Raw genomic sequence first — 24,552 nt, forward strand, 5'->3', positions numbered from 1 at the left:
TGTAGTATTTCCATGGACTTCATACAGAGCTACGTGCCTACAGACTTCTCCTCTGCTGAGGCTCAGGCCTGGTGCTTTGGTGCAGGAGAAGCAGTGGGACCCATAGAGCTGATGGTTGATAGAAGGGCACCATGGTGGATGTCTTTTTCAACCCCGAACCTGCAGTCAGATTGCTGTGCCCTAACTTGTGGGCCAGTGGGCAACAAAGACTGGTGTCCCTGCCACACCTCTCCTCCACCATGGGTTTTTGTCCCCCACTCTCACTTCCAATTACTTTTTTCAAATGAACTTTGAATGGTGAATTTCAAAAGAAACAAGAAATAATTTCTGGCTGGCTGAAAACACTTCTTTATTAAATTAGTTACTTTTCTCCTCTCTCCCCCAAAATCCCGGTGTTAATTATAAAAGGGGGCCAACCACCGATCTGCTGGGAGTCGGGACAGAGCTGCCTGGCACTTTCACTCAGCAAATTTCCCCTTTCCTCACGGTCTCTGCTCCTGTCTGTCAGGCCTGCTGACGACTGCTTGGTAGGAGGGCAGTAATCTGAGCTGCCTCTGCTGAGCAAACCTCCTGCTTTTTACTGCGGGATTAGTCCTGAGGTGCCTCTGTGCGCAGCACCTGTATCCCCAACTTGTTATCTCAATCGCTATGCTCCTGTTTCTCCACTTTCCGAGGTGGTAGTGCCATTCCCTCCTCCAAGGACTGCTCTCACCAAATGGCAGGCTGCCTGCGCCGCAAGGATGGGAATACCTGAGACTTAGTCTTGTCTCTCAAAAGGTAAGCAGCTTCTCAACAGCTACAGCAAAGCAATCCGGGCACAGCTTTGTGCCTGCGGAGGCAGTCGGACCTCGCGGCAGGACTTTGGGAGAGGCAGGACAGGAGTCTTGAGGACCCTGTTGGTCCTAAACATCAGGAGCATCATAATCTTAAGAGCAAAGGAGTGTCCAGGCAGTGCTATGGGGGATTTTTCAGCTGCTGTTATAAGCGAGCTCGTAGCAAACAGGGTGTCAGTGGGGCACCGTTGCTCAGGTTCTGTCATTGGTGAAGCTGTTGAGCAGTATAAACAAATCTATCGGCCTTTAGGCTAGAAAAGTGCCAGAAGCTTGCAGGAGAATTGAACTTTGGAGAGGCTCCAGAGTTGTACAGCATGTTGAAGGCCATTCACTCCCTTGGTGTCAAAGGGTACTGCTAATAATAATGCACTTGGGATGCTGAGTCCCATGAGCGGAGGATCAGACTCACATACACACTATGATGCGTCAGGTGCTTTTTGCAGTTTTGTAGCCTGGAAGAGTCTCTGCTTAAGTAAGTGGCACTCTTTTTGTCCTTCACCTTTTATAAGTTGAGAGTTGTTTAAAGGCTGTGTCAAACCAGGCCAACACTTGGCATTAATGTTCAATACAGATGGGCAAGCCGTACAGTCTGGGATATATTCCTGTTTGTTTAATACAACAACATTGCAGAGAGCAGCAAGAGAAAGTGAAAGAGACTAGTTCCTAAGAGATGGCAATCAGTATAGCTCCAGTATGGGCCTGCGCAAACCCACATTCATTGAAGACCTGTCATATATTACACACACCTATACGCCTTTTTAGATTGGTTGTGAATCATAACACTGAGTTCATTGAACTTTGATTTTGATTATTTCTTGAGACATTAACTCCTTTAGTAAACCTATTAACTAATCTTTAAACTCATTACCTGCTTCATTGCTATTAGGATATCTTTAACTTTTGGTTTGTGTGAGTGGGTTTTCTCATGAATATGGGCTGAACCTTTAGCTGTGTGCTTGAGGTGAAATTGCTATAACTGTGTTTTTTCTATAATGTGATGATCCAGTCCATTTGGTGAAAGTTGGAAGCGTGGGTGAAAGCAAGTTGAAGTAGTGCTAGTAAAATATTGGGGTCTGTGCCCCTGTCTATGTAAAATAAAGTATTTTTTGGCCGTAGATTATCTGCTTAAGAAAATCAACTTGAAACACTCTATAAATTAGTTCAGCTATAAATTAGTGTGGATAATCATGTACGGGCAAGAGATTAATTTGGGTCCCAGTGTACTACCTGCTTGAGTGATTTGACATCTCCTGTGGTCTTCATATCAGGTTGTAGATGAGGCAGACATAATTCTGTTCCTGGGAACAATTTGAGCAGAGTGATTCAGTGCTCTGTAGTATATAATGTAAAGAAAGATGTCTGCAGTATCTGAAATTTGAAGAGATACCTGAATTAAAGACATTTGGTGGTCAATCCTTCAAGTAAACTGAAAAAAATCATCTAGGGGTGCTGTAACTGTTTTCTCTGGTCTGTTTTATAGTCATTTAAAGATAAGTCTTTCTGAAGCCTTCAAAGGGTTAAAGGCAATGCCTCATAGAAACCCAAGTGGCTGAAGAAATACCAGATATTAACATTTACCTCAGTTGCCAAAGCCTGGACATTTCTTTCTGCTTTTTAGAAATTACAGCCTGCAGGGACTATTTAACGATAAATCGTAGCAACTTGGCTGTTATAGGGCAACCCATGAGCGCAGGCACTTAGGGCTGTGCCAGCATCTCCTTTGTTCAATAAAAGTAACAGCAGGAATTTGATTAAAGACTGATAGAAAAGAGAGGGAGAAACATAGGAAAGATTAAAGAAAGAAAGAGCCACCTGAAAACTTCATTCCTCCTTTATTTCTAACTTAAGCTCATAAATACCAAATCTAAACCATTGTGTGTGTGAGAGGGAGGGAAAATTTCCTGCGTGCCTGCACAGAAAAGGCTGCACATGCAGCCGCACAAACCAACTTTTAGCAGAAGTCATACTCCTTTCTCGAACTTAATGCTGGCTCCTTTTCTGCATCATCAGAACTAAAATGGACCAGAAAATAACTTTATCCCCCAGGATGACATTTAGGAGGGTCAGGCAAGTCAAAACTATAAAGGAGAGTGGCGAATGGTTTTGGCTGAACCTGCCGACCAGCAGCGAGCACGTTTCCCAGGCTGCCCCGGCGCAGCCCTGCAGCTCAGCACAATGCCAAGGGCCAGCTGCACGCGGCCAGCGCCGCTCTTCCTGCTCAGCCTACAGCATCTGCCGCTTTGTCTCCATCCGCGTTGTAACCCACCCCCCCCTCCAAAAAAAAGAAGAAGAAAAAACCCCAGTGACTCCAGCAGCCAAATGCAAATGAGCCCCAAAGAGCCCTCTTATGTGTGATCAGCAAGCGACAGGCAAATCACATTGAAATTCCTTACTGCAGAGCCAACACGGCTGTTGTTTGGGTTTAGGAGACCAAACTGGTACGATTAAGTGTTAAATGTGCGTGCGGGAGTGAGGGTGGATTGACTTTTCTTTCACCTGGTGGTGCCCCGGGAGCTGGGAAGGCTTTGCTGTGCAGCCAGAGGCATGGTTTGGTTCTCAGGCAGGATTTTGCAGGGCACAGAGAGGAAGGCTGAGACCGTGAACTCTGCAGCAGTGGGGACATCTCAATAGGGTTTTGCATATTTTGGGGGGTCTTGCAGATAGTCTTGCCCTACACTAGACTAGATGGAGCAGCAAGGCAAAATGCTGCACCTGGAGTTTGTTGCTGCTGCTTCTGGGCATCTTTGCTGCTTAAATCATGCTCTTCCCCACCTGGTACCTCTCTTACTCAATCTTTACACCGTTTTCCCTCTGTACACTTTCTCTCCCACTTTTTAGCTGTTAATAGCGCCTATTAGGCAGTGACCTTGGCTCTGAACTGTGTTCCTCTAAAGTGTTTTGGATGTGATAATGTCCTCTGCAGCAAAGAGGATGCCTCTGCCTCTGTCCAGCCTTCCTCAACTCGAGTCATTGTCCTGAAGGCTGCTGCATCCTCAATCCAGGGAGCAGGAAGATGCACAGCCCTAGTCTGGATCAGACTCTAAGGAGCTGTTTTCTCTCTCCCCCTGATTCAGACCAGTGCAAGGATGCAGGAATCAGCAGTGTCCAGGACTGAGCCTCTGGTTAACAAAATGCTTTCTCCCTGTGATTCAAGCTCTCAAAAGATAAAAGTTTTGAAATCGTGTATCACAACTCAGTTGTGGGAAAATGCAAGGATGGAGAGGGACGGAGAAAGGCAGAGGGGGCGGGAGGACTAAATGCTGCTTGCATCCCTGCCCCACGGCTTGGCACAGGCACCTTGAGGAGAGAGGTCTGCGGGGCGTCGAGGGGGACAGGCCGCCCTGTGCGGAAGGGACAGAGGTATGTGGGGAATGCGAATGGTATGCTTGAGTGGACAGCTTCAGAGCCAGGCGCTGGGATGGCTCTCGCTGCCATCTGTTGTGAACCCCGCAGGCCCATAGCAACAGCGTCTCAGGAATGGGGCTGCTTTTTTTTTTTTTTTTTTTTTTTTTAAAAAAAAATTTTTCCTGCCCCCCTAAAAAAAAAAAAAAAAAAAAAAAAAGTTCTAGGAAAAATATTAAACCCCCCTCACCTTTAAATGGCGTGCAATAAGTCTGCTCAGTTTTGAGTCCAAGGCACAAATCAATAGCTCAGCTCTTACTGATCTCAGAGGGAAGGGGAATCAGGAACTTTCTGTCTTTTCCAGTTCTATGTACCTTCACAGTGCAGCAAATATGTTAAATAGTATTAATGACCTGTCTTTACTTGGATCTAGAAACTAACGTTTCAGAAGTGTTGGAGAGAGACATATGATGTATCTAGCCAATAGCATAATAACAGAGCTTGGCAGAAGAATTATTCTCAAAGTCCCACAGGGAACTTTCCTGCTGAACCATGAAATTTCATTTTTGTTTTTTTTTTTTTTTTTTTTATTCATAAAGAAATTCTTCTTTGCCCCCTTCCCCGCTCCTGCATACGCATACTCATGAATAAGCGGGAACAGGGCTGGGATTCCTGCTACAGAGTGATGCGTGCTAAAGGAGAAAAGGGTCTTTTAAAGCTCAGCTTGTATTTGGTTTGGGGAGGTGTTTTCTTTTCTGAGCTGTGACATTCTAGGAACATGAGCTGATGTGTGTAATTTATTGTTAATTGCCAAAATCTTGTTCTATTCAAATCAATAGTGGATCTGTATTTGCCAGGAGGTATATTCAGTAAAGTCTCCAGTGGATGTGTAGCCACTGGATTGTCCTTCTTGGTAAAACAGAGACCACTTCTGCCTTATTATTACAGATGTCAAGGTTATAACTGGTGTAAATAACCCCAATGTGTTGATTTGTTGTGCCTATCATTTTCCTCAGGTCCTGGAGCACTTCAATTCTAGCTAAGGGGCTTTCCTGGATAGTGAAGTGGTAGGACTGGATTCTTGGAGGTTATAGATAGCTCAGCATCACTGGTATTACTGAGAGATGCAAACTTTTACACCAGGTAAGATTTTGCCATGTAAGAACTCTGTTTCCTAAAGATGTTGAGACAGCATCCTGCCAGGAAGGGTTAATGCTAAAGAGCCTTTTTTCAGGCAGAAGGGGTAGGAACTGTCTGTCTGAGTGAATGGCTTTACTCCTTCCTTTCCCCTGGAAATACACTGCTGAAATGCAGACTCCTTTTCTCCTCACACCTTAACATTTTTTCCTGCTGTCAAGTAACTGTGGCCTCATTCCTGCAAATTGCTCAACCTCTTGCTGTGACTCAGCAAAGTGGATTGTTTTTAAGCTAGTGTTTTAATTCCTTTAAGACAAAGACTTATACATTGTGATTTTTCGTTAGAGTTTTAAAAGGTTTGAAGTGAGACATTCAGAAATTAGGGCTATCTAACTTTTCCAAACAGTATATTGATTTCTTCAGTATTTCTATGCCTAACAGCCTGCAGTCAATACAGAAGTTTGCAGAGAAGCCCCCATAGACAGGAGGGAGTCATGGAATGGGCAAACCAAAAGAGAGCTCTCAGACATTTCATGCCATTTGCAAAGAGATGTCATGCAAGCGGGGAGGGAAGGAAAAACAGCAGACACCCCCAGCCAGTGCTCAAGGCCGTGTTTGAAGCTGGGCACACAGCTATAGTGGCTTGATCACAGGGAGGAGGATATAATTTCAGTGAAAGCTGATAGGTACATGGGGGGGATGAAACTCTCCCTATTACAGGTATTTATTATCACTTGACAGCTGTCAGTTTGCAGTAGGTGATTTGTCTTCCCGTGAGCCCTCTGAGAACTAGGTATATTTGCCTAAGGTTGTAGAGAAGGGCAAAAATCCTGCTTTCAAGTACAGGTATCATTTAACCATGATAAGAAGGCAGGTAAAGCATTTCTTCTGCAAGACGGCTGTGGAGAACAGGAAAGTAAAGTCTTTCTGGTCCTGCCGAGATGGGAAAAAACAAGTCATTAAAATCTGATACCTACCTGCTTTTAATGAGAGAAACGTTGTTCAAAGAAATAATCTCAGCCCTATCACCACCGGACTATTTTCAGGAGCCATTAGCCTTTCACCTCCTCATATGTTTTCTCTTTTACTTCTGGTCTCATTCAGGCAAAACGGCAATGCTTCTGCAACAAGAGATTTGGGTTTTAGCTTTAATCAGCAGCTTACTCGGTCATAACCGTGCTCTTACAGCCTTTCCAGTAAATGATGTGCAGAAGAAGTAAGGGAGGAAGGCAAACATAGAAAACAGTACTTGAAATCAAGCACTTGGTGTCTTCAGTCATGCTTATTTCTTCAGAGAAGCAGTATGGGTATTTTTATGGGTTCTGCAATGCTTCCTTCATCTTTAGTCTCTTCTTCCTCCCCAGAAACATTTTTTCAGCAGCTGGGGACCATGGTCTGTTAGTTGCCTGCTTGAACTACAGGCATAAGGCTGTTAGAATTTCTGCCCTCGCTGGAAAGAGCAAAGAACAAGAGCAAGCTGCAAATTGATGTTAGGAGTTGCACTGAGTAGACACACCTGCTTGGACAAAACCTTTGTGACAGGAAAAGGCACAGTGATTCCACATAGCGGTTGGCTCCACGGTAGGAGAACTGCTGGTCCAAACTTCCAAGTCTTTCCTAGCTTATGGGAGGTGTGGGAGGTGTCCCTGCCCATGGCAGGGGGGTTGGAACTAGATGATCTTTGAGGTCCCTTCCAACCCAAACCATTCTATGATTCTATGATTATGCAGCTGGAGATGCTGGGGACCATGACTATCACCAGGTCTGTGTTAGTCTTCCTATAGCAGCCTGATCCCATCCAAGAGATTACCCACCACCTGTATTTCAATGCAGACACTGTGTCTCTGCTTTGAGATGAGAAGCCAAGCGACCTGTATTCTCTGTCTCTTGTTGCCCAGGAGTCCATCTCTATATAAAATTTAGCTGCTGTTGTTGCTGTTCCTGCACCACAACAGGTCTCCAGAATCCTTAACATTCTTGAATATTTTCCTCCTCAGCCCCAACATGGAGCATTAGATGCTCTTTGATGTTGACTCTATTCCCTGCATTTGTTTAATTCAGACTGGGATCTGTTTTAATTCTCACCCAGTTTTATTTCAAAAGTTATCCATCATGAGTATATGACGAAGGTTTCCTTGCTAAAGACAAATGAGTGAAAAAGAATGTGAATTATAAATGAGATAAAATATATGTACGTTTATTTCAGTGCTGTTTGTCCATATTTCTTCATTTCTTTTTCTGCCTTTTAAAGCAAAAAAATGCCAAGAATGTTACATCCCATTGAAGTGATACTGACAGTATATTCAGAGCAATCCACGGCAACAGCTGTATTGCCCATATATCTTCAAGCAGAAAATTGTACATCATCTCAGACAATGCATTGCATTACAGACTGACACAAGGGCCACATTGCAGTCACGGTGGGAACCATCACTTGAGTCCCCTGGTTTGTTTGTGTGCACAAGAATCATGCTTATAATATTGCTGTAACATAGCACTTTGCATCTAATTTAAGCAATACTGGGGCTTTTGTTTGTCTTACAAGGTCTAACCTAAAGACAAAAGATGTAGTCCAGCCTGAAGTTTATGAGACATTACCAGACATTCATGTTCACACATACACGCTCCATCAGAGGAATTTATGGCCATTACGATGTTCTCTAATGAGTACAAAATGAGACCGTTACATATTCACTTAATTAGTTTGACAGATTTTCATTTAAATATAAAAAGACTTCTAGTCTTTAGAGAACAAAAGAAGGGCTTTGTTTCCAGTGCAGTTTTTGACTCTGCTTTGCTGGAGCAGGAGGTTGGGGGTGACAACTGAAGGGAGACGATTTAGTGTGAATAATTCTCATCTTTTGATTTCATGTTGCCATTTCTTTGCTGCTTTTCCAGTTCCCCTGGAGCACCTTGAGGAGAGCTCTGTGATGTGGCCCTTTAAGTTGCAGCCAGGAAAGCCTGATGGCTTTCCACAGCGTGATGGATGCTTTGAGATTTGAAAGGGTGAGGGGAAGAACTCTAAGAATATTAGAGAGCTGCTGTGAGTCCCAAGTAAACTTTAGTCTCCAAACCTATTAGTTCCCTCTGACTCACTATTGGGCTAGTTCTTTGCCCTAACTTACATCTCATAGTATCAATGTTGGTGACTTCTGCCTTGATGAAAGTTGAGAAATGGCATTATAATCTTGCTTGCAGTTTTATTACACCATTTTAACAGCTCAATGCATTACAAAGAGTTCCAAAGTACAGCATAAGCCTTGACACATGGCAGACAAGTAATGCTGGGACTTGATCTTTGTGAGAGCCCATTCATTTGTGCTCTTTAATTGAAAATGTTTTCTCAAATGCCTGCTTTTGAAGATTGACTGTGATTCCATGTCTCATAGGATGAAGTGGGAGAGAGCACCATAATCCACTTTCTTTGTATCCTAGAGCAAGAGGTGTGGGCCCTGGAGCTCATCAGCTCTTTCCTCACCTTTGTAACTGTGCCTTGAGAACATAAAAACCAGCAAAGGTGAAGTTGCTGTGGGCTTACAGATGTAACTGTAACGTGTGCTAGCCTGGACTCTTCCAAAAACTCTAATGCTTATCTGCCATAAGCTCAGTGACATGGAATAGTCTCTAGTGTCTTTATCCATCCATCTAGGTATCTCCTGGGCAGGATCAGACAACACATTGGTAAATAAATGCCATTGTCCGAAGGTGTGTTAGTGACACAAACTCTGTCACACTTCAAGTTGTCCACATGCCATAGGAGCAGAGAAAAATGAGAGAAATTTAGAGAAAATGTGCTGCAAAAGCAGTTGCTATCCATGCGGAAAAACATTGGTGTTTCAGTAGAAATCTCATTTTTAACCTATTTTGGAAAGAAAGGTGTACTTAGTTCATGATTATCACAAAGAAGGGGGAGAGCTTGTAGGCTAACAAGGGACATGTCTTCTTTCCCTCTCTGCCTGTCTTCTCTACTCACTGCTGCCATTTCACTCCACGCAGATGGATCCTGAGGCAGTAGAGCAGCCTGAGCACTCAGCAGCAGTGGGTCTCTCCACCTATTTTTTTCTGCTCTGCACTTAGCAAAAAAAGTTTCTAATCCTTGCATTGTGGACTTGCAGATTTCCCCTTTGTCTCTCACTTATATGCAGGCATGAGAGCATGAAAAGGGGCAGATAGCTGCCCAAACACACCCAACTTTCTGCTTTTTATGGTATATTTGCTGAATAGGACAGCTCTGGCAGTCCAAATTCTTCTGGGGGGTAAAGCCCCTTTGATCATATGACTCTGCAGATTTCTGTAGGCTGAGTGAGCAGCTCTGGCTAGCAAAACCTGATCGCAGAAACATCTGTTTAAATTTCAGAGACACAGGAGTTGCACAGTAGTGTCTTTAAGCCTCCTTCTTAGCACAATGGCACGTTATATGGTATTTTTCCATAAGGGTCAGTAAGACCATGCAGGGTGAGGAACACAGCAGATTCTACCCCAAAGGAGGCGTATTTGGGCCAGAGAGAAAATAAGATGGTGCATACTTGCAAACATGTCGGTGAGAGCAACCTGAGAGAGAGAGGGCAAGCCACAAGTAGCTCACAAAAACTGCTGCTCTGGAAGCCTAATGTTTCCAATAAGCTGAGGAAGGTGTTAGCAGGGGAAGTTACTCTCACAGCTCCCAAGGAATCATTTGAGGTTGATGTAGAGTAAGAGTAAATGGCCCCTTTTTACTATGCCACATTTCTGTGTGGGGACAAATTTGTTTGTGGAATAACTTCATTAAAGAGGTGAGCTTAGCCTCAGGAAAGTACACAGTTCGTGGCATGTTATTTAACAAAAATGTAAAGTGTGTTCCTAGGTACCTTCTTTGTCTGGAGGGGAGCTGAAGGAATGTGTCCTTGCTCCTCAAGCTATCAGTCTATATCAGACACTGTAGTGGCAGTTGGCGGAAATACAATGGCATTGATTAGATTTTTTCATCTTAATAACTTTAACCATTCGGAATAACATAAACTTCACCACTGAAGCCATGCAGTGTATGACCCCAGCTCTCCAGAGAACCGACCACACTAGTTCTTGTCACAGGCATCCCCTCAGTGAGCTCACCACAGGCAGTGGCACCCTAAGGCATGTTCTCCATTCGCACCAAACTCCTCCTATCTTCATAGGAGACCCCAGGTGATGTGATATCTTGGACGTTATCACGGGGCACCTTCAGATAACACTTAGTACCTTCTTTCCCAGGTCCCTTACTGGCTTTGTTTCTTCCCGACATAACAACTAGTTAATCTTAAACAACCTGGGGCTGGGCCTAAGCCTGAAAAATGTCTTCACTGAATTTGCATAACAGAGACCTTCTGAAATACAAACCATTTTGAAGGTTAATAGTATTTTAGCAACATATGAATGACCCTTTCTAAGAAGCTCAGTGTTCCTTCTAACCTAGCCTTTTGTCTCTGGTGTCACTTAACAAAGGGAGCTTCAGAGTACAGAGAATTGGCTCCTTTCAGTAATGTACCTGGCAAAGAGTACACCCTGGAGACTGATTCTTTGAGTCTTATTTCAGACTTGCATTTTTTAGGATTTTTTCCCAATATCATCCTGCAGTAGCAAGTTTTGTTTCTCACATACTTGAGGATCAGAGAAAAAGAGGTGGTTTGTCTTTTTTTTTATTATTATTTTTGTTATGGTGATTTCTCTCTGGAAAGTTTAACAACAGCTATACCAGCTTGCTCTGTACCTTTTCCATGCCTTTTTGACATCTCTTTTATCTGTGGTCATTTGTCCTTCAGTTTATTAATCTTTCTTGTGTTCTATATGCTCTATTGGCATCACTTCACCATTGTTTTTTGTTCCTAAATGGGTTGGGATATGCAGCTTTTTCAGTAATTCATAAAGGAATACTTGCTTAATTTCACATCTGTTTTTCAAAAGCTATGTGTTGACCTGGTCATTTCTGCATGGTGAGCACTAAACATAACAATTTCCACAGACATTTGTCCCCCAAAGCCTCATGTGTGCATCCAGCATATCCAAACCAAAATTCTGTGGATTATGGTAGATTTGGATTGCTTTAGGCTTGGATTATCCACTTCAGATCTGCTGTCTAGTACAATAGGCTGGTGCCCTTAAACCATTTAAAGCGTTTCTTTGGTTCATAACATGCCACCTATGGGGCTGCTTACCTTTGTGTAACTGTTAGGTCCTGGTCCGATTGGTCTGGGAGGGGGTTCATGTCCAGTTTCTCACAGTAACCAGCCTATGTCCTTATCAGAGCTGACGAAATTTGTTCCAGTGCAGGGGTTATACGCTGGGAGCCAGGACTAAGTGCACAGCTACTTTATTTACACATCTAAGTGCCTCTTGGATGATGTTGGTAAATTCATGGATGCTTGAAGTTCCCTGTGACATTTTCAAAAACAGCTTTTGTACTAGAAGGTCTTGCACAAAATACATACTGGTGCAGCTGTTGTGACACTTCCCACACCTCCCTTTAACCATTTAGAGCTTGTGGCCCAGTTCTCCTGTGGTTTACTACAAATGTCCCATCCCAGGATGTGCCTTCCATATATTGTGTCCAACTGAGAGAAGGAAAAATTTTATTCACAGGTCACACATGCCCACACTCTGGAAATAGAGTTGCAAAATTTATAAAGACCACAAGGCATTTTGCCATTTTGATGTGCTAAAGCCTCAGAAGTGCCTGATGTTTATCCCCAGCTACTTGCATACCTGAGAAGTCCCCTTGCTTTGTCATTTCCTGGACATTGCCAGGTTGGCTGCTAATGTCAGGTAAAAATTGACCTTTTCCTCAACTGAATGCAAACACGGCACTTTCCACGTTTCATTTGGGATTCAGGTGCTTATATTCCATGTTGTTTAGCTCCGTCTCCCTTGCCTGGCATAGGCTTTTTAAAATGATCTAATGAAAAGGAGTTTGGGCCTAATGATGAATTAGTGCTATTGGAATTTGAACTGCTCTTGTTTTTTCAAGTTATTCTTATCAGAAAGGCCTTGCTTCTGGAAGAGGAACAGAGGCTGCTTCTTTTAGTAAAGCTGACAAAGCAGGAAATGATCAGCCAGCCCTTGACAAAATCATGACTGAACATTTACTTTGAGCAACAGTGGGAGAGACCCAGACCCATAAATCAACCTATTAAGCCTTCAGACATGAGTTTTTGGAACCTCCTAGGTGTTTCTTTTTTCTGCTGCTGATAAGAAGTCTTTTAAGGGTGCAAGCTTCATGATATCATTAAAGACAAGAGCAAGTGATGTTGCTCCAGGCTGGAGTGAAGGCAGTGAGTGACCTTACCCCTCTAGAAACAAATACCAGCGACTCCAGCTCTGTGTATTTAATCTACATAAGCACAAGCTGAAGTGATGTATCAGTTTGTCAGGAAGGAGAGATGGCTGTGGCTGTGTGGAAGACCTAGAATTCCCTGAATTGTTTTAAGAAGGTACATTGAAGGAATCAGTCCCTCTCAGAGCTGAATGAGTGATTTCCAAATAAACAAATGCATTGAATGAATGTGGTCTTTTCTTCCCTCCCTTTAAGAATGTCAAAGCAGATGCTGATACTTCACAAAATTATCTCTTTTTTAAGTGATCCTGATTGATATTCTTGACTAACCTTTTTCAGACCATGACTGTTTCCCAGGAACATCTAGCAGAGGTGGCAGTGTGCAGCATAAGTAGCCAGAGGCATTGGCTGTCGCTTGTGTCCCAGCAGCTTAGATTTGGTTGTGATATAGGACACAGACTCTTAGATCTCTGCGTGCTACTGCTTCAGCTTCTTGGTGAGACATGGAGACCATGGCTTTGTCCCATTTTGCTTTCTGGATTACTGGAAAGGTGTGTATGGAGATGTCAGGAAACGTCTCCTCTCTGCCAGTCTCTTTGAAGAGGGTCTCTCTGTGACCCAGCTCTCCCTAGGGCTGCTCGTGTGGCCGGGAGCTCCGTGCTGCCTTTACTGCAGGGTCTGAAGGTTAGGCCTGGCCAGACAGAGTGGCTGAGCAGGAAGCATCTCTTGCCTTTTTTGCAGTTCAGTTCTACCCTGTGGGGGACAGGAGGCATTTTGGTGTGTCTGAAAGTGAGCCCTCCAGTAAGACCTGCGTGCAGTCTCGGTATGTGTGCGTATCTGGTGCTCTGCAAAGAGACAGCAAGGCTTCATGTGTGACAAACTGTCAGCAGCATTTCATTTGGGAGTAAGGCAGCCAGTGTTATTCTTCACGTTTACCCAGCTCTAACCCCCTTGAAAGCTCAAGGAAAGAATAATTGACCAATATCTACTTCTACAAAATCAGTAGTATATCTCAATCCTCACGGGAAACATTAACATAAAGGCCTGTAGTTACATTGTATAAAGTCTGATTACTAGGTGTACAATTTCAGACTCTCGTTGGATTGCTATAATGATGGGTAACTGATTCCTCTTGGGGCAATTTTGTGCAACTTGGTGTTTTGCTTTGTGCAGGTGTTGGCTGGAAACAAAGAGACGGTGCACAGGCAGCCCAGCAATGCCACTGGGCTGGTCCTCCTATAGCAAATGGGATGGTAACCTGACTTTGGTGATGTCCATTTAACCTACTGTTCAGCATTCTTCCTTTTGTCCCACATTTTTCATCAAAATAACATAGGACCTTAGCACTCGGGGAAAGCACTAGCCTGTTGGTCTTTGTTGGGTTGTGTGAAACTGCTGAGGAAGAAACATAAATGGTGGCTCTTCAAGAAAGAGGGAGGTCTGTAAAAAATCCCATCACTCCCCAGTCAACTTCCATTACGCTGAAAAGGAACCCACTACTTAGAAAAGCAATTTCTTAGTACATAAACAGGCCTTGGATGATAAATGGCTCTAGCGTTGCAAAGAAAGCTGAATCTTACCCAGTGAGATGGCTGGTCTGCAAACTGACAGGCTCTTTCTCCCCATGGAACAGGTCTTACATCGGCCTGAATTTTTTAGCTATGTCTTACTGACTCCTCTCTGTTTATGCTGCAGCACCTGCAGAGCTGAAGGGACAGCCTGGTCTCTATGCTCTCTGCTCTCAGCCTCTGCGCTCGCAAGGCTGGCTGGTAGGAGAGCAACAGAATAGGAACCAGATTGTTGCCACTGAGCAGAAGAGAGTGTTCTCCTTTATTTGGAGGTGTCAGGAAGAGATGACCTCAAATATTAGAGGGCGCAGATTCCTGGGTTTCATTTCTGCCTGTGCCATATATCCACTGTGAGATGAGAGGCAAGATGTTTACTTTTGTCTATTTGCATTTTTCTGTCCGGGCAGTATGTTTGACAGTCCTTCCTAAGGTGAGGGATGCTATGAGGCTTAATTACCAGGTGCAAAGCAGTTTGCAAAATACATTGCACCGCTGAAGGTATGAAATGGCAATTAAAAAGAAAAAAAGAAGGTCTTTCTCTCTAATTTTCAGAGGAATGTCTTTGTACTTTGCCTTGGTTGCTGTAACCGCAGCCCAGGAGATTTTCTTGCTAAGTAGATGGTGAGAACTGCTTCTTAGCAAAAGAAAAATATCACCTTCCTCAGGCTCAGTCACTCAAGAATGATCTTTTTGAAGCTAAAAAGAGAAACAGATTCTTTATCATTCTCCTTCCCCTCCAGCTTGTGGGAGCCCCCAGGTCTGTTCAGCCCCACATGCCCAGGAGCAGGGAACTTCCAGTTATAGGGAAGGGCACGCAGGACGTTGCTGATGGTGGTGAGAAGCAGTGTTTGAACTTCATGTAGCTGGACGGATGCCATGGTTGCAGTGCTGGGCAGGTAGTTGTGATGCCTCTGCAGCGCAGGGAAGATGGGGGCTATGGTCAGTGTAGGACCTTCACCTTTCTGCTTTCCCTCATCCCCATTGCCTAATTAGTCATTTTGTCTGTGTGGAGGGGCTGGCATGTTGAGCACAACACACTTGGCTTATACTTCTAGTACCTTCCAGTCTGCTCCCCGCTGTCCCAGTAGGTTATGATATTGGCTGAAAGTCTTGCCTCTTAACTCAGCATGTCTGCTGAAAATCACTTTTGGGCTTATAATTCTGCCATTTTCCTACTCATGAGGATTCTGCAGTGCTTCAGCTCTCGTAGGGTTCACCAGAAATGAAGAACACATGACAAGGCACAGGAGGTACCATAAAGCAGTTCTGCTGCAGAGGAGAACCCAGGAAAATGCATTACCTGCATTGACGTATATCTTTGTTTGTTTGAAGTTGAAGATAAATCATAAGCCGTGGGGCTGGAAGCCATTTACAGCTCATGGTGTGGGAATGGGTGTGTGTGGGTGTGGGCGCACGTATTGCTTCAGAGTAAACCAAAAGGAAGCCGTATTTGTTTTGCACACTTGTTTAAGAGAACTGCACTGGGAAAGAAATGGTGAGGAACAACAGGAATAGCCCATATGTCTTTTGAGGTGTTTCGTTTGTTACATGCTTTACCATTATTAAGTGCAGCTAGTCACCAAAAGCAGGTTGCAGGTAAGACTTGTCCTTCAATGGAAGTAGTGAAGGAAGAGCCTCTTCTCCTAGACATACTGTTTAAGGAGGCAGCACTAAGTGCTGGACCAACCCTGTGAGTTGGTGGCCGAACTGAACAGAACTGAACAGCCTGGGCAACTGATGGATCCGTCACACGGAGCTGGAGCAGCTCTTGTAAACAGGTTTTCCTGTAATATGTTTGTTACTCCCAGCCTCTCCTAGGGGTGTTTCTATGTCTTTACATCCCCTGTGTGCACCTATGTGATGCAATGCCACGCGATGACATTGCTACACAGCACACCCAGCCTGCCATGTGTGTGGGCCACCAGGAAACCGCCTGCAGTTCTTTTCAAGGGCTTTTGCCTCACTGACAAGAACAAATACTAGAGGAAAAGAAAGTGGAAAAACAAAGGGATGGACTGGGAAATGTGGAAAAGGAAGAAAGAGCTGCAAAAATGCTGCCATGTATGTCTCGGCACAATTTCCATTGCTAAGGCCTCTTCTCCTCCTTCTGCAGGTTTACATGCTCTTCCCTTCCCCTCATGACTGCAGTGGGACTAATCAGACAATAAGGATTATTCATGTGAGTAAAAGCTTGCAGGCCTGAGCTGCCAAGTTTTGCCCACTCACGTTTGTTCTTCCCAGCATTGACTGCACCCTGGGAGATGGGCAAAGGAGTATTTTCCAGGGCCCTGAACTTTTTAGCAGCAGTTGCAAGGTTAATTTGGGCTGTTTTATGACCTTCTGACCTTCAACATGCTCTGGGGTGAAAGGTGCTTTGTTCCTTGTCCCAGTTTTGTCTGAGCATCTGAGGAACGGACAGTCTGAGGAGCTAATGTGCTGTCCAAATAATGGAGAAAGGTCCAGCAATGTCAGCATTAATGACTGATCCTGAATTTCTGTTTTAGCAGATGGTAGGGTGGAGCAGCTCCTTTGCAATGTCCCATATCTTTTTTTTCTATAAATGGCTTGGTCAACTTCATGACTTGCTTCCTATCCAGTGTATGGTTTGGATCAGATCTAGTCCTGCAATACTGTGTTGAAAAGAGGTAGCTGAAATGAGGGGATTAAGAAAAAAACATTTTTCAAATAACCGAACAATCCCTTGCCTGTGAGCTGGAGGCAGTAAGGTGTGCTTGACACAGCACTGGCCTTGGAATCAGGACACTGGCTTCTAATTATTGCTGGTTGTTATCTATGTTGCTGTATCTCATATGAGCCCTGCTTGTGGATTAGGCACCAACAGCACTTGCTGTCATAAAAGCAGAGCAAAAGGCAGTCAGGCCCTCCGGCAGCAGCAATCTCCAAGCATGCCCTGTGGTATCAGGGAGTCCTCATCAGCCCAAAGGGCGTTACGGCCGTCATTGCAGCACTGCAACCTTCAGGCCTCATTTAGCAGGTCACATTTATTTGTGACAGAAGTGTATTGCATGCGAAGATACCGCATGGAATTCTTTGGCCCAAACACATTTATTTTATTAGTGACATTTAGTGTGAAGTTTTTATGTTTGATAAGCACTGAGTGGCATAGCAGCATGGCTGGTCCAAGAGCTGCTTTGAAAGAGGCCATTGGGCTGTTCAAGAGATTTGTCTTGTGAAACTGATGAGCTTTACCAAATGTTTTCCATCCTCTGTAAGACTCTTGTTTCTCTTTCATGCTAAGAAGCAAATGCAATGTTTGAAAGTTTTTGTGATGATTGCACTTTCCATGTAATTTCCAAATAATTAATTCACAAAGAAATGAAGAGATGCCATTTTAACAACCTCATTAATTAGGAATGTACCTCTTTTTGTATGTGTGGTATCACTTGTGCCTATTAGGTGTGTGAGGTTAGCTCTCAAAGCAACACTAGCAACAGTAGCAGGAAGTCATGTGGTTTTGTTCTTATGCATTTATGCACTGAGCTGCGTTCTCTTAATACCATCTGCCTCAACAGGTTGGTGTTATGGAAAAGCAGTAATTTCTTTTGAGAAATCATTCCTAGCAGCACTAGCTGTTACTGAGAACAGCTCTGAAAATTGAAATTTTGCAAAGTGTGCTGTGAGTTCTGTACTCATCAGGGATGGTGTAACTGACTCTTGCAGCCTTCCTGCGCTATACCATGGTTATTTGTCTTTCCACTAGATTCAGACATGTGAGACCCATTCCACTGCCAGCTCTGCCACTTGTCTCCAGGGTGGCACTGGATTTGTACTTCACCTTTTCCTAAAGAAAAGACCTAAGAGCTAACCATTATTTTTTCATAGTTAAAGTGTATGTAAGAGGATCTCACTTTAATTTCAAAGTCATTAAAATATTTTCTGTCATGGAACTCAACGGGCAGACATCTTTCATCTGACTTACCCCTGGGGGGGGAGCTTATGAGAGTTTGTAACAAATGGCTTTTTTAAAGAATGAATAAGGGCTCGTAGTTACCATAAGCTGCCTAAGAATTCTGAAGGATCTTATCTTTTTAATGAAAATGACTCTAGCGTAAATCTTATGCGGGCTCTGAGTTCATGCTGTCACATTTCAGATTCCTTACCCATGTTTGTTCTTAGGGGCTAGCATTCAAAGATGGATTCACCAAGGATAAAATTTGCGTGATGAGAAGATTTTTTATTTTTCAGTATCACTGCCATTTCGGCTTCCCTCCAGGGAAAATGCTTGCTGGCTGAACAAAGCAATCGTAGCTCATGCTGGAGGGAGATGGTAAATCACTATGTTTCTGTAAGGCAGGAATGAGTAAAGTTTATAAGAGTATTCCAGGAAAGCATTAACGGATTACCTTTAGGAAGATTTCACTGTGATGGTGCACAGCCGTGGGCCCTTCCCTGTTCCTGAGCTCTGCCACTGGCTCCAGTGACTCCTCCTTCTCCTTTAAGCAGATACCCAAGGTCTTGCTAGTTCCTTCTTCTGCAGAAATAGAGAGGAATGGGCTAGAGGCTGGAAAGAGGTCCTTAGAAATTGTCTCCACATCTTACGCCCCTGCCTCAACAAGGAAAAAGCAATTATTTGACTGCTAGCCTGTGTGTTTTAAGGTTAAGCCAAGCAGGAGCCCTGATGTCTCAGGGCCTAAGGTCTAAGAGCCATCCATATTGATCACCTACCTTTATCACCTGACACATTGGTAGGACTGGAGGGCAGTGGTGATGTCTGTTCCTTAAAATCAGGGGCAGGATTTGTTCCTGAGGTCAAGAAGACCAGCTTGCCTCTTTGCCAGATTGGAAGCTCAACCTTTCCAACCAGTTTGTCAGCTCAATTATTTAGCAACCTACTTTGTTTATGCTATAAAACCTGGCTCTTGCATTGGATGTGGATTGCCAGAGGGCACAGGAACCACAGAGTGAGTTGCTTTAAATCCTGTGCATAAACTACACCAGGCCTTAGAGATGTAAAGAGGAGGACTCTCTCTAGCTGACAGATTTATTCTCAGTCACATTCCTGTGACCCTGGTGGAGGAAACAGGCTGAGCAAATGGGGCAGAATACAGCTCATGCAATGTGATTAGAATACCAAGAGCTCCAGACCAAAGACCAAAACACATTCTGCATCGCTGGGGGATTAAAGTCAGGCTGACAGACAATAGGGGCTTTAACTCCCTGCAGATCTTTCACCTGACATTGTCTTTAAACCCATTTGGGCTCTAACAGAAACAAAGGTGAATTATTAGAGGGAGATTTTCCTTGAAACCTGAGTTAAAGAGTCTTGAGGATGTTAATACTCACCCTGGGCTCAGATCTGCAAAATGCCTTTCACGGTAAGGCCCTGTGAGTTCAGTGAGCTGCTCCAGGCCTGGAGGTCATGAAGTTTGCTTTACTCACTTTACTCACAAGTACTGACATAGTTAAGGGCAAGGCAAAAATGCATGATTTACACTTCAGTCTCGTTCTGACCTGTCTGAGAGTTTGGAAATTGCTCCACTCATAATGTCATTGCTTTTGTCAATCACTGGGGATGTTTTTTGGGCTCCTCAAGTGAAAGGGCATGTTGTCCACAATCAGGAGTTTATAGTCCAATGCAAAATGCAGGGAAATCACTTCAGAAATGCCTTTTGCATGCACAGCTACCACGAAGGTGATCAATAGACTTGATAGGAAGGCTCACCAAAATAAGTGGTTCTCGAGTAACTCAGTTCTGCACACTGCCAAATATTCTAGTTTGATCCAGCAAAGCTTTTAAGATCATGATCAGCTTTAAGATTGTGAGTAGTTCCACTGAAATGATCTGGATTACCCCTGTGCTGGCGTGGGGACAGCACGCACAGCCTTGCAGGATCAAACCCTTGGAGAGAGAGGCCACGTGCTGGAGGAAGGGAGAGGGGTGGCTGCCGGCACTCCTGTCACAGCATAGCGCCCTGGAATGGAGGGCAAAAGCACGTTGGACTTTTTTGTTTAATGCCAATCTGCCTGAAGTCCTCAAACCCTGCTAGCCGAGATCAACAAAGGAGGCTAAAACCTCTAACACCAGTTTCTCTTATTTGCTGACAGCAATGTCAGGCACAAAATCAAATTCTTTCTGGGTGTCAGGTAAGTCAAAGCCTGCAGAGTGCCCCAGAAGGGGATTCTTGGGGATTTATGTTCCATCAACAAGACGAGTGATAATTAAAGCCTGAATATTTCAGCTAAGCTGGGAAACAAAAAAGAACCATCTTAATTCCTTAAATTCCTCATGCCAGGCTGTAAAATATATTCCATTCATGCCTGTGTCTTGCTGCTTGTTCTCTCTGTGTCTCTTTCTTTAGTATTCAGCCACCTGTTTGTAACCAGTGTCCTGCAGGTTCTCAGGGCGCTTTCTTCTCCGCTCTCTCTGCCCTTGGTCTTGTTGCTTTGACACTGAGGCCTTGTTGTCTGCGAGAGACAGTACATTAGGGCTCCCTGGCTTGCCCGGCTCCCATAACTTCATTCTTGGAAAGTTTCTGAGTTTCCTGGGTGATAAAACATGAGCAACATTTGCTCTGACCTGAATCATTTCTGAAGGCATTCAGCCCTGTTTTGTTATGAAGGTTACTCAGGGTGGGTTGTGGGGCATGAGAATTCCCAGCGATGGCAATTCCTGAAAAGTGTCAGAAAGTCACTGCCTGCACCTTTTACGCTGAGGGATTGTTTTATTAGTTTTTTAGTGTATGGTGAAAAATACATCTGACACTCTGAAGGGTGAGACACATCAGCAGAACAAATCGGCATGTTACAAGGTTGGCTGTCGCTCACCAAAAGAGAAAAAGGAAAAAAGAGGAAAGGAAAAAAATCCAAGCCCCAGCTCTGTATATATAGCAGCTATCAAACTGTCACAGATCGCTACTATTACATCTTGGGTTAGAATAATATAATAGTGGAGTGTTTGCTAGACTTGTAAAAACCTCCAGTTATTCACTGGAGACCAAACTAATGAATCAAGCAGGACAGTGTTTAAAACTCTTAAAAACCCTATAAAGTGACCAAAAAACGCCACCCAGTAAATAGCTCTGGAATGTTGTGGGTTGACTGCATGGTTGGTTTTTTTTCTTTGCTCTGCATTATTTATCCCCCTAAAAATTAATACCATATGCATGATGGGTGGCTCAGGGCTTTACGCAGAAAGTTCCCTAACAGTTCTCAAGCAATTACTTTGGAGTCTGATTCTGTTCTCATTTATTCTGGATTATATGGGAAAGAATTGTGTGCGCTGCGTGTCTATTTCCCTTGATATATGTGCTAGTGAATACCTTGAATGTCTGGCTTTTGCAAAGAGAGATCCAGGCCACTCCAGTCATTTTATCTGTTTTTTTACTACATTTCTTGTGCAGAAGGATATTCTGCGAGCATCAGTGTGTTGGCTTCAGTCACAACATGCTATATTTCTGCTCTCAGCTACAGCTTACAACACCAGCAAACTTGCATTTTCACACGTTTATTCTTGTAAGCATTATTTACCCATAACCAACAGTAAATCAGTAGTGGCATTGGTGGGTCTGGTAGTCCAGAACCCAGCCAGCAAAACAAGACACCATGTCTGGATCTCTGTGACAGACCTAGTGAAAACTGTCCCCTCAACCCTTTTGGAAGGAAAAAATCAAAGAAGATGTGGAATTTTGAAGACTAAAACCCAAAATATTTAATTCTAGGTGGCTTTGCTTTTTCATTCTCCTTAGAACCCTGGGCTTTATGATGGGATGTTATGTCACACATTTCACTACAGTTTATCTGTCTGGAGAGAAGAGGTAGGCCCTCATGAGAGGTGTTGTCTGACCAAACCTGGTGACTGATCAGCAATCTTCACAGGATGCTGTGGTGTTATTTGTGAGTACCATGAGAGTGGTTCGATGGCACTGCCTTTCTTTGTGAAAATAATAATCATTTTCCACTCAAAACAAAGCATTTACTTTTTAGCTTGAAACTTCATTTCCTCTTAGAAACACATGAAAACTTTGGAACAGGATCATTTAGCAGCCAGGTGCCCATCGTACACACTGACTTTGCCTTTCATGAACCTTACCAACACTTTGGCAGATCCTCCCAGTGTGGTCGAAGGTCATTCTGCAGCATCTCTGCTAGCAGGAAACAGGAAGGTTCATGGCTAATATTATGCCAAATTAACAGACAGGGTTTTAATGCAACATCGGTTATGTATGAATACTTGCAGAAGGAATCATGGTCCTGCTTTAAGCAAAGCTCTTGGGCATGCACTTGAGATTAACATAAGTACAAGTGCTTTCTTGTGTTGTGTCTTGGAAGTGATGAATGCCAAGTTGCCTTCATTTTTCCCTGAACTTGCTTTAAATGTAAAAAGCTTTGACTGTGGTTGGGTAGCTTGGAACCTTTTCCTGCACAAATTTTGTCACAGTGGCAGTAAAGCAGACTGAGGAAAGCCACCAAAGAAATATTGGCAGGAGTTATACCCTATGATAGCCAATGAACTTGTGACGAACTTAACTTGATGTGACATTGTGAAGCTTCATGTTTTCATTATTAAACCTCTCCAAAAGGAGAAGGAGCTTGTAGACATCTATCAGTATCACTGTTTTAAACAAAATACATCATCCAGGTAGACAGTTCTGCAGGAGAAAGATTTCTGTGAGATATAGTGACTAAAGAAAACTCTGGTTTTGATCTTTGGAAGTAACAAGTTGCTTGTCACTGAGATGCCCTCCTTTCAGAAGTCATTTTGCCTCCAAAGAATGGGGATTGTACTGTGCCACTGGTGGAAGGAGGTAGAATGTTAGATGGGAACCTTTGTGTCCACTCAGCAAACATTTGATTTTCTCTTAGAAGGAAAAATACCATTTTCCCTCTGGTTATGATTTGTGAGGCTGCCAAACGCAGTTTGCTGAGCGGATTCCTGTACAAAGTTGGGTCATTGTCGTTTTCAGTCAGACAGACACCTCAGCCACCTGCATTCAGGAAAGCCTGTAAGCCTCTCGGTCACACCAAGCCTATGTGTGGGTCTTGTTATAGTGGGCTTCAGATCATGCTGCAAATTAAGCATGTGCACAGAATGTAGGGACATGAATGCACAGCTCAACAGCCAGTGCCGGCTTCAAGCACCCTCCTGAATTAGGGTTCAAAAGGAGAAGCTGATAGTTCTTTCCATGTTCAGGGTGACAAAGTGTCAGAGGAGGTTGGTAAGAAAGATGGTGCTCCTGTTCTGTGCTGCATCAAAATTAGAAATAGGACTTACCTACACAAGGATCCTGAGTGCTGGGCAAGAGTAAACTACTTTGCATGTAGGATAACTGAGTGAAAAGTTGTGTTATAAGTATGCCCTTTTTGTGTTAGAATTAGGGAGGTTCTCAATCATCACAAATTGTATAATTTGTGTTTCCCTCAAAGTTCTCCGTTTATGAAGCCATAGGGTCAGTATCTTTGGTGAAGTCCTGCATGAGGAGCTGTTTCTGCAGTGAGTCTTATGTATGAGAAAACCCAGTGACCCAGGTGAGGGGTGTTTCTGAGGGATTTATGCCCAGCAGAAGAAGCAGGTCACGCAAGACCTGCTGGCTGTCAGTTTGCGGGCAGTGATCTGCACTGCATTCAGAATTTTTTTGCTTTAGGAGTAAAAGTAAGGGGGTGGCTGAAAGTTTTTTAATTAACACAGCTTTCTTTCACAGCTAACCAGAGTTTCTAGACAATTTGTGTCTTCTTTTTGGTCAAGTAATTCAAATGATATCAATATTTATAATAACTCATACTTTATCCGCTAAGCAATAGAAAGGTTTCAGCTGGGTGTTAAATACTGATAAAGGTGCTCACTGATATATTTGCCTAACTAGGATATGCTTCTGAAAAGAGATGTCACAGCATTTACAAGAGATCATGGTCCCGGACTAGGATATGCTTCTGAAAAAGAGGTGTCACAGCATTTACAAGAGATCATGGTCCCTTTTTCTTACCATGAGAAGTGTCTGAATCAGAGCCTGCCCATGTTTTCTGCAGGCAGAATAATTCAGATTAAGAAGCTAAATGCAGCTTTTACATTGCAATAAAAGGAAGTTTACATTGCCTTAAAATGTTCTGCTGCCTTCCCCATGGTTAGAGTGCTTTTGTTTCAATCACTGTTAACTGGCTTTATTTAATTCCTTGGAGTCACACAATGTATTTCTTTGTCATGTTATGTGTATCAAGACCCACACTTTATTTTCAGCATCATGGTTACCTTTGCAACTGCTTCTTACATGATATCATAAGGGTTTCTCTACTATAATAGAAGTGATGGCTTGATGGACTTTGAAGAATGGCATGTGCTCAGAAATGCCCAATATTAGCATCACCCTGACCACTTACGTGCACTGAAACTAGTGGCAGAGCCAGGTCCTTCTTTTCCTCCCACATTTGATGG

At 43.6% G+C, this 24,552-nt stretch overlaps 1 protein-coding gene across 2 annotated transcripts in view; it reads left to right on the top strand.

Moving 5' to 3' along the window:
• The first annotated feature begins 618 nt into the window (after positions 1–618).
• Positions 619–24,552, top strand: part of SHROOM3 (shroom family member 3) — a 94,823-nt gene continuing 70,889 nt past the window's right edge. The window contains exons 1-2 of one of the 2 annotated variants that reach the window (XM_014957829.1): positions 619–777; positions 16,279–16,344. In XM_014957829.1, coding sequence (XP_014813315.1) covers positions 16,343–16,344 — 2 coding nt within the window. In that variant the 5' untranslated portion in view covers positions 619–777; positions 16,279–16,342. The remainder of the gene's footprint in view (positions 778–16,278; positions 16,345–24,552) is intronic. The other variant, XM_014957831.1, reaches the window with a different exon arrangement.

Source organism: Calidris pugnax, unplaced genomic scaffold (assembly GCF_001431845.1).
Source record: "Calidris pugnax isolate Ruff unplaced genomic scaffold, ASM143184v1 scaffold349, whole genome shotgun sequence".
NCBI lineage: Eukaryota > Metazoa > Chordata > Aves > Charadriiformes > Scolopacidae > Calidris > Calidris pugnax.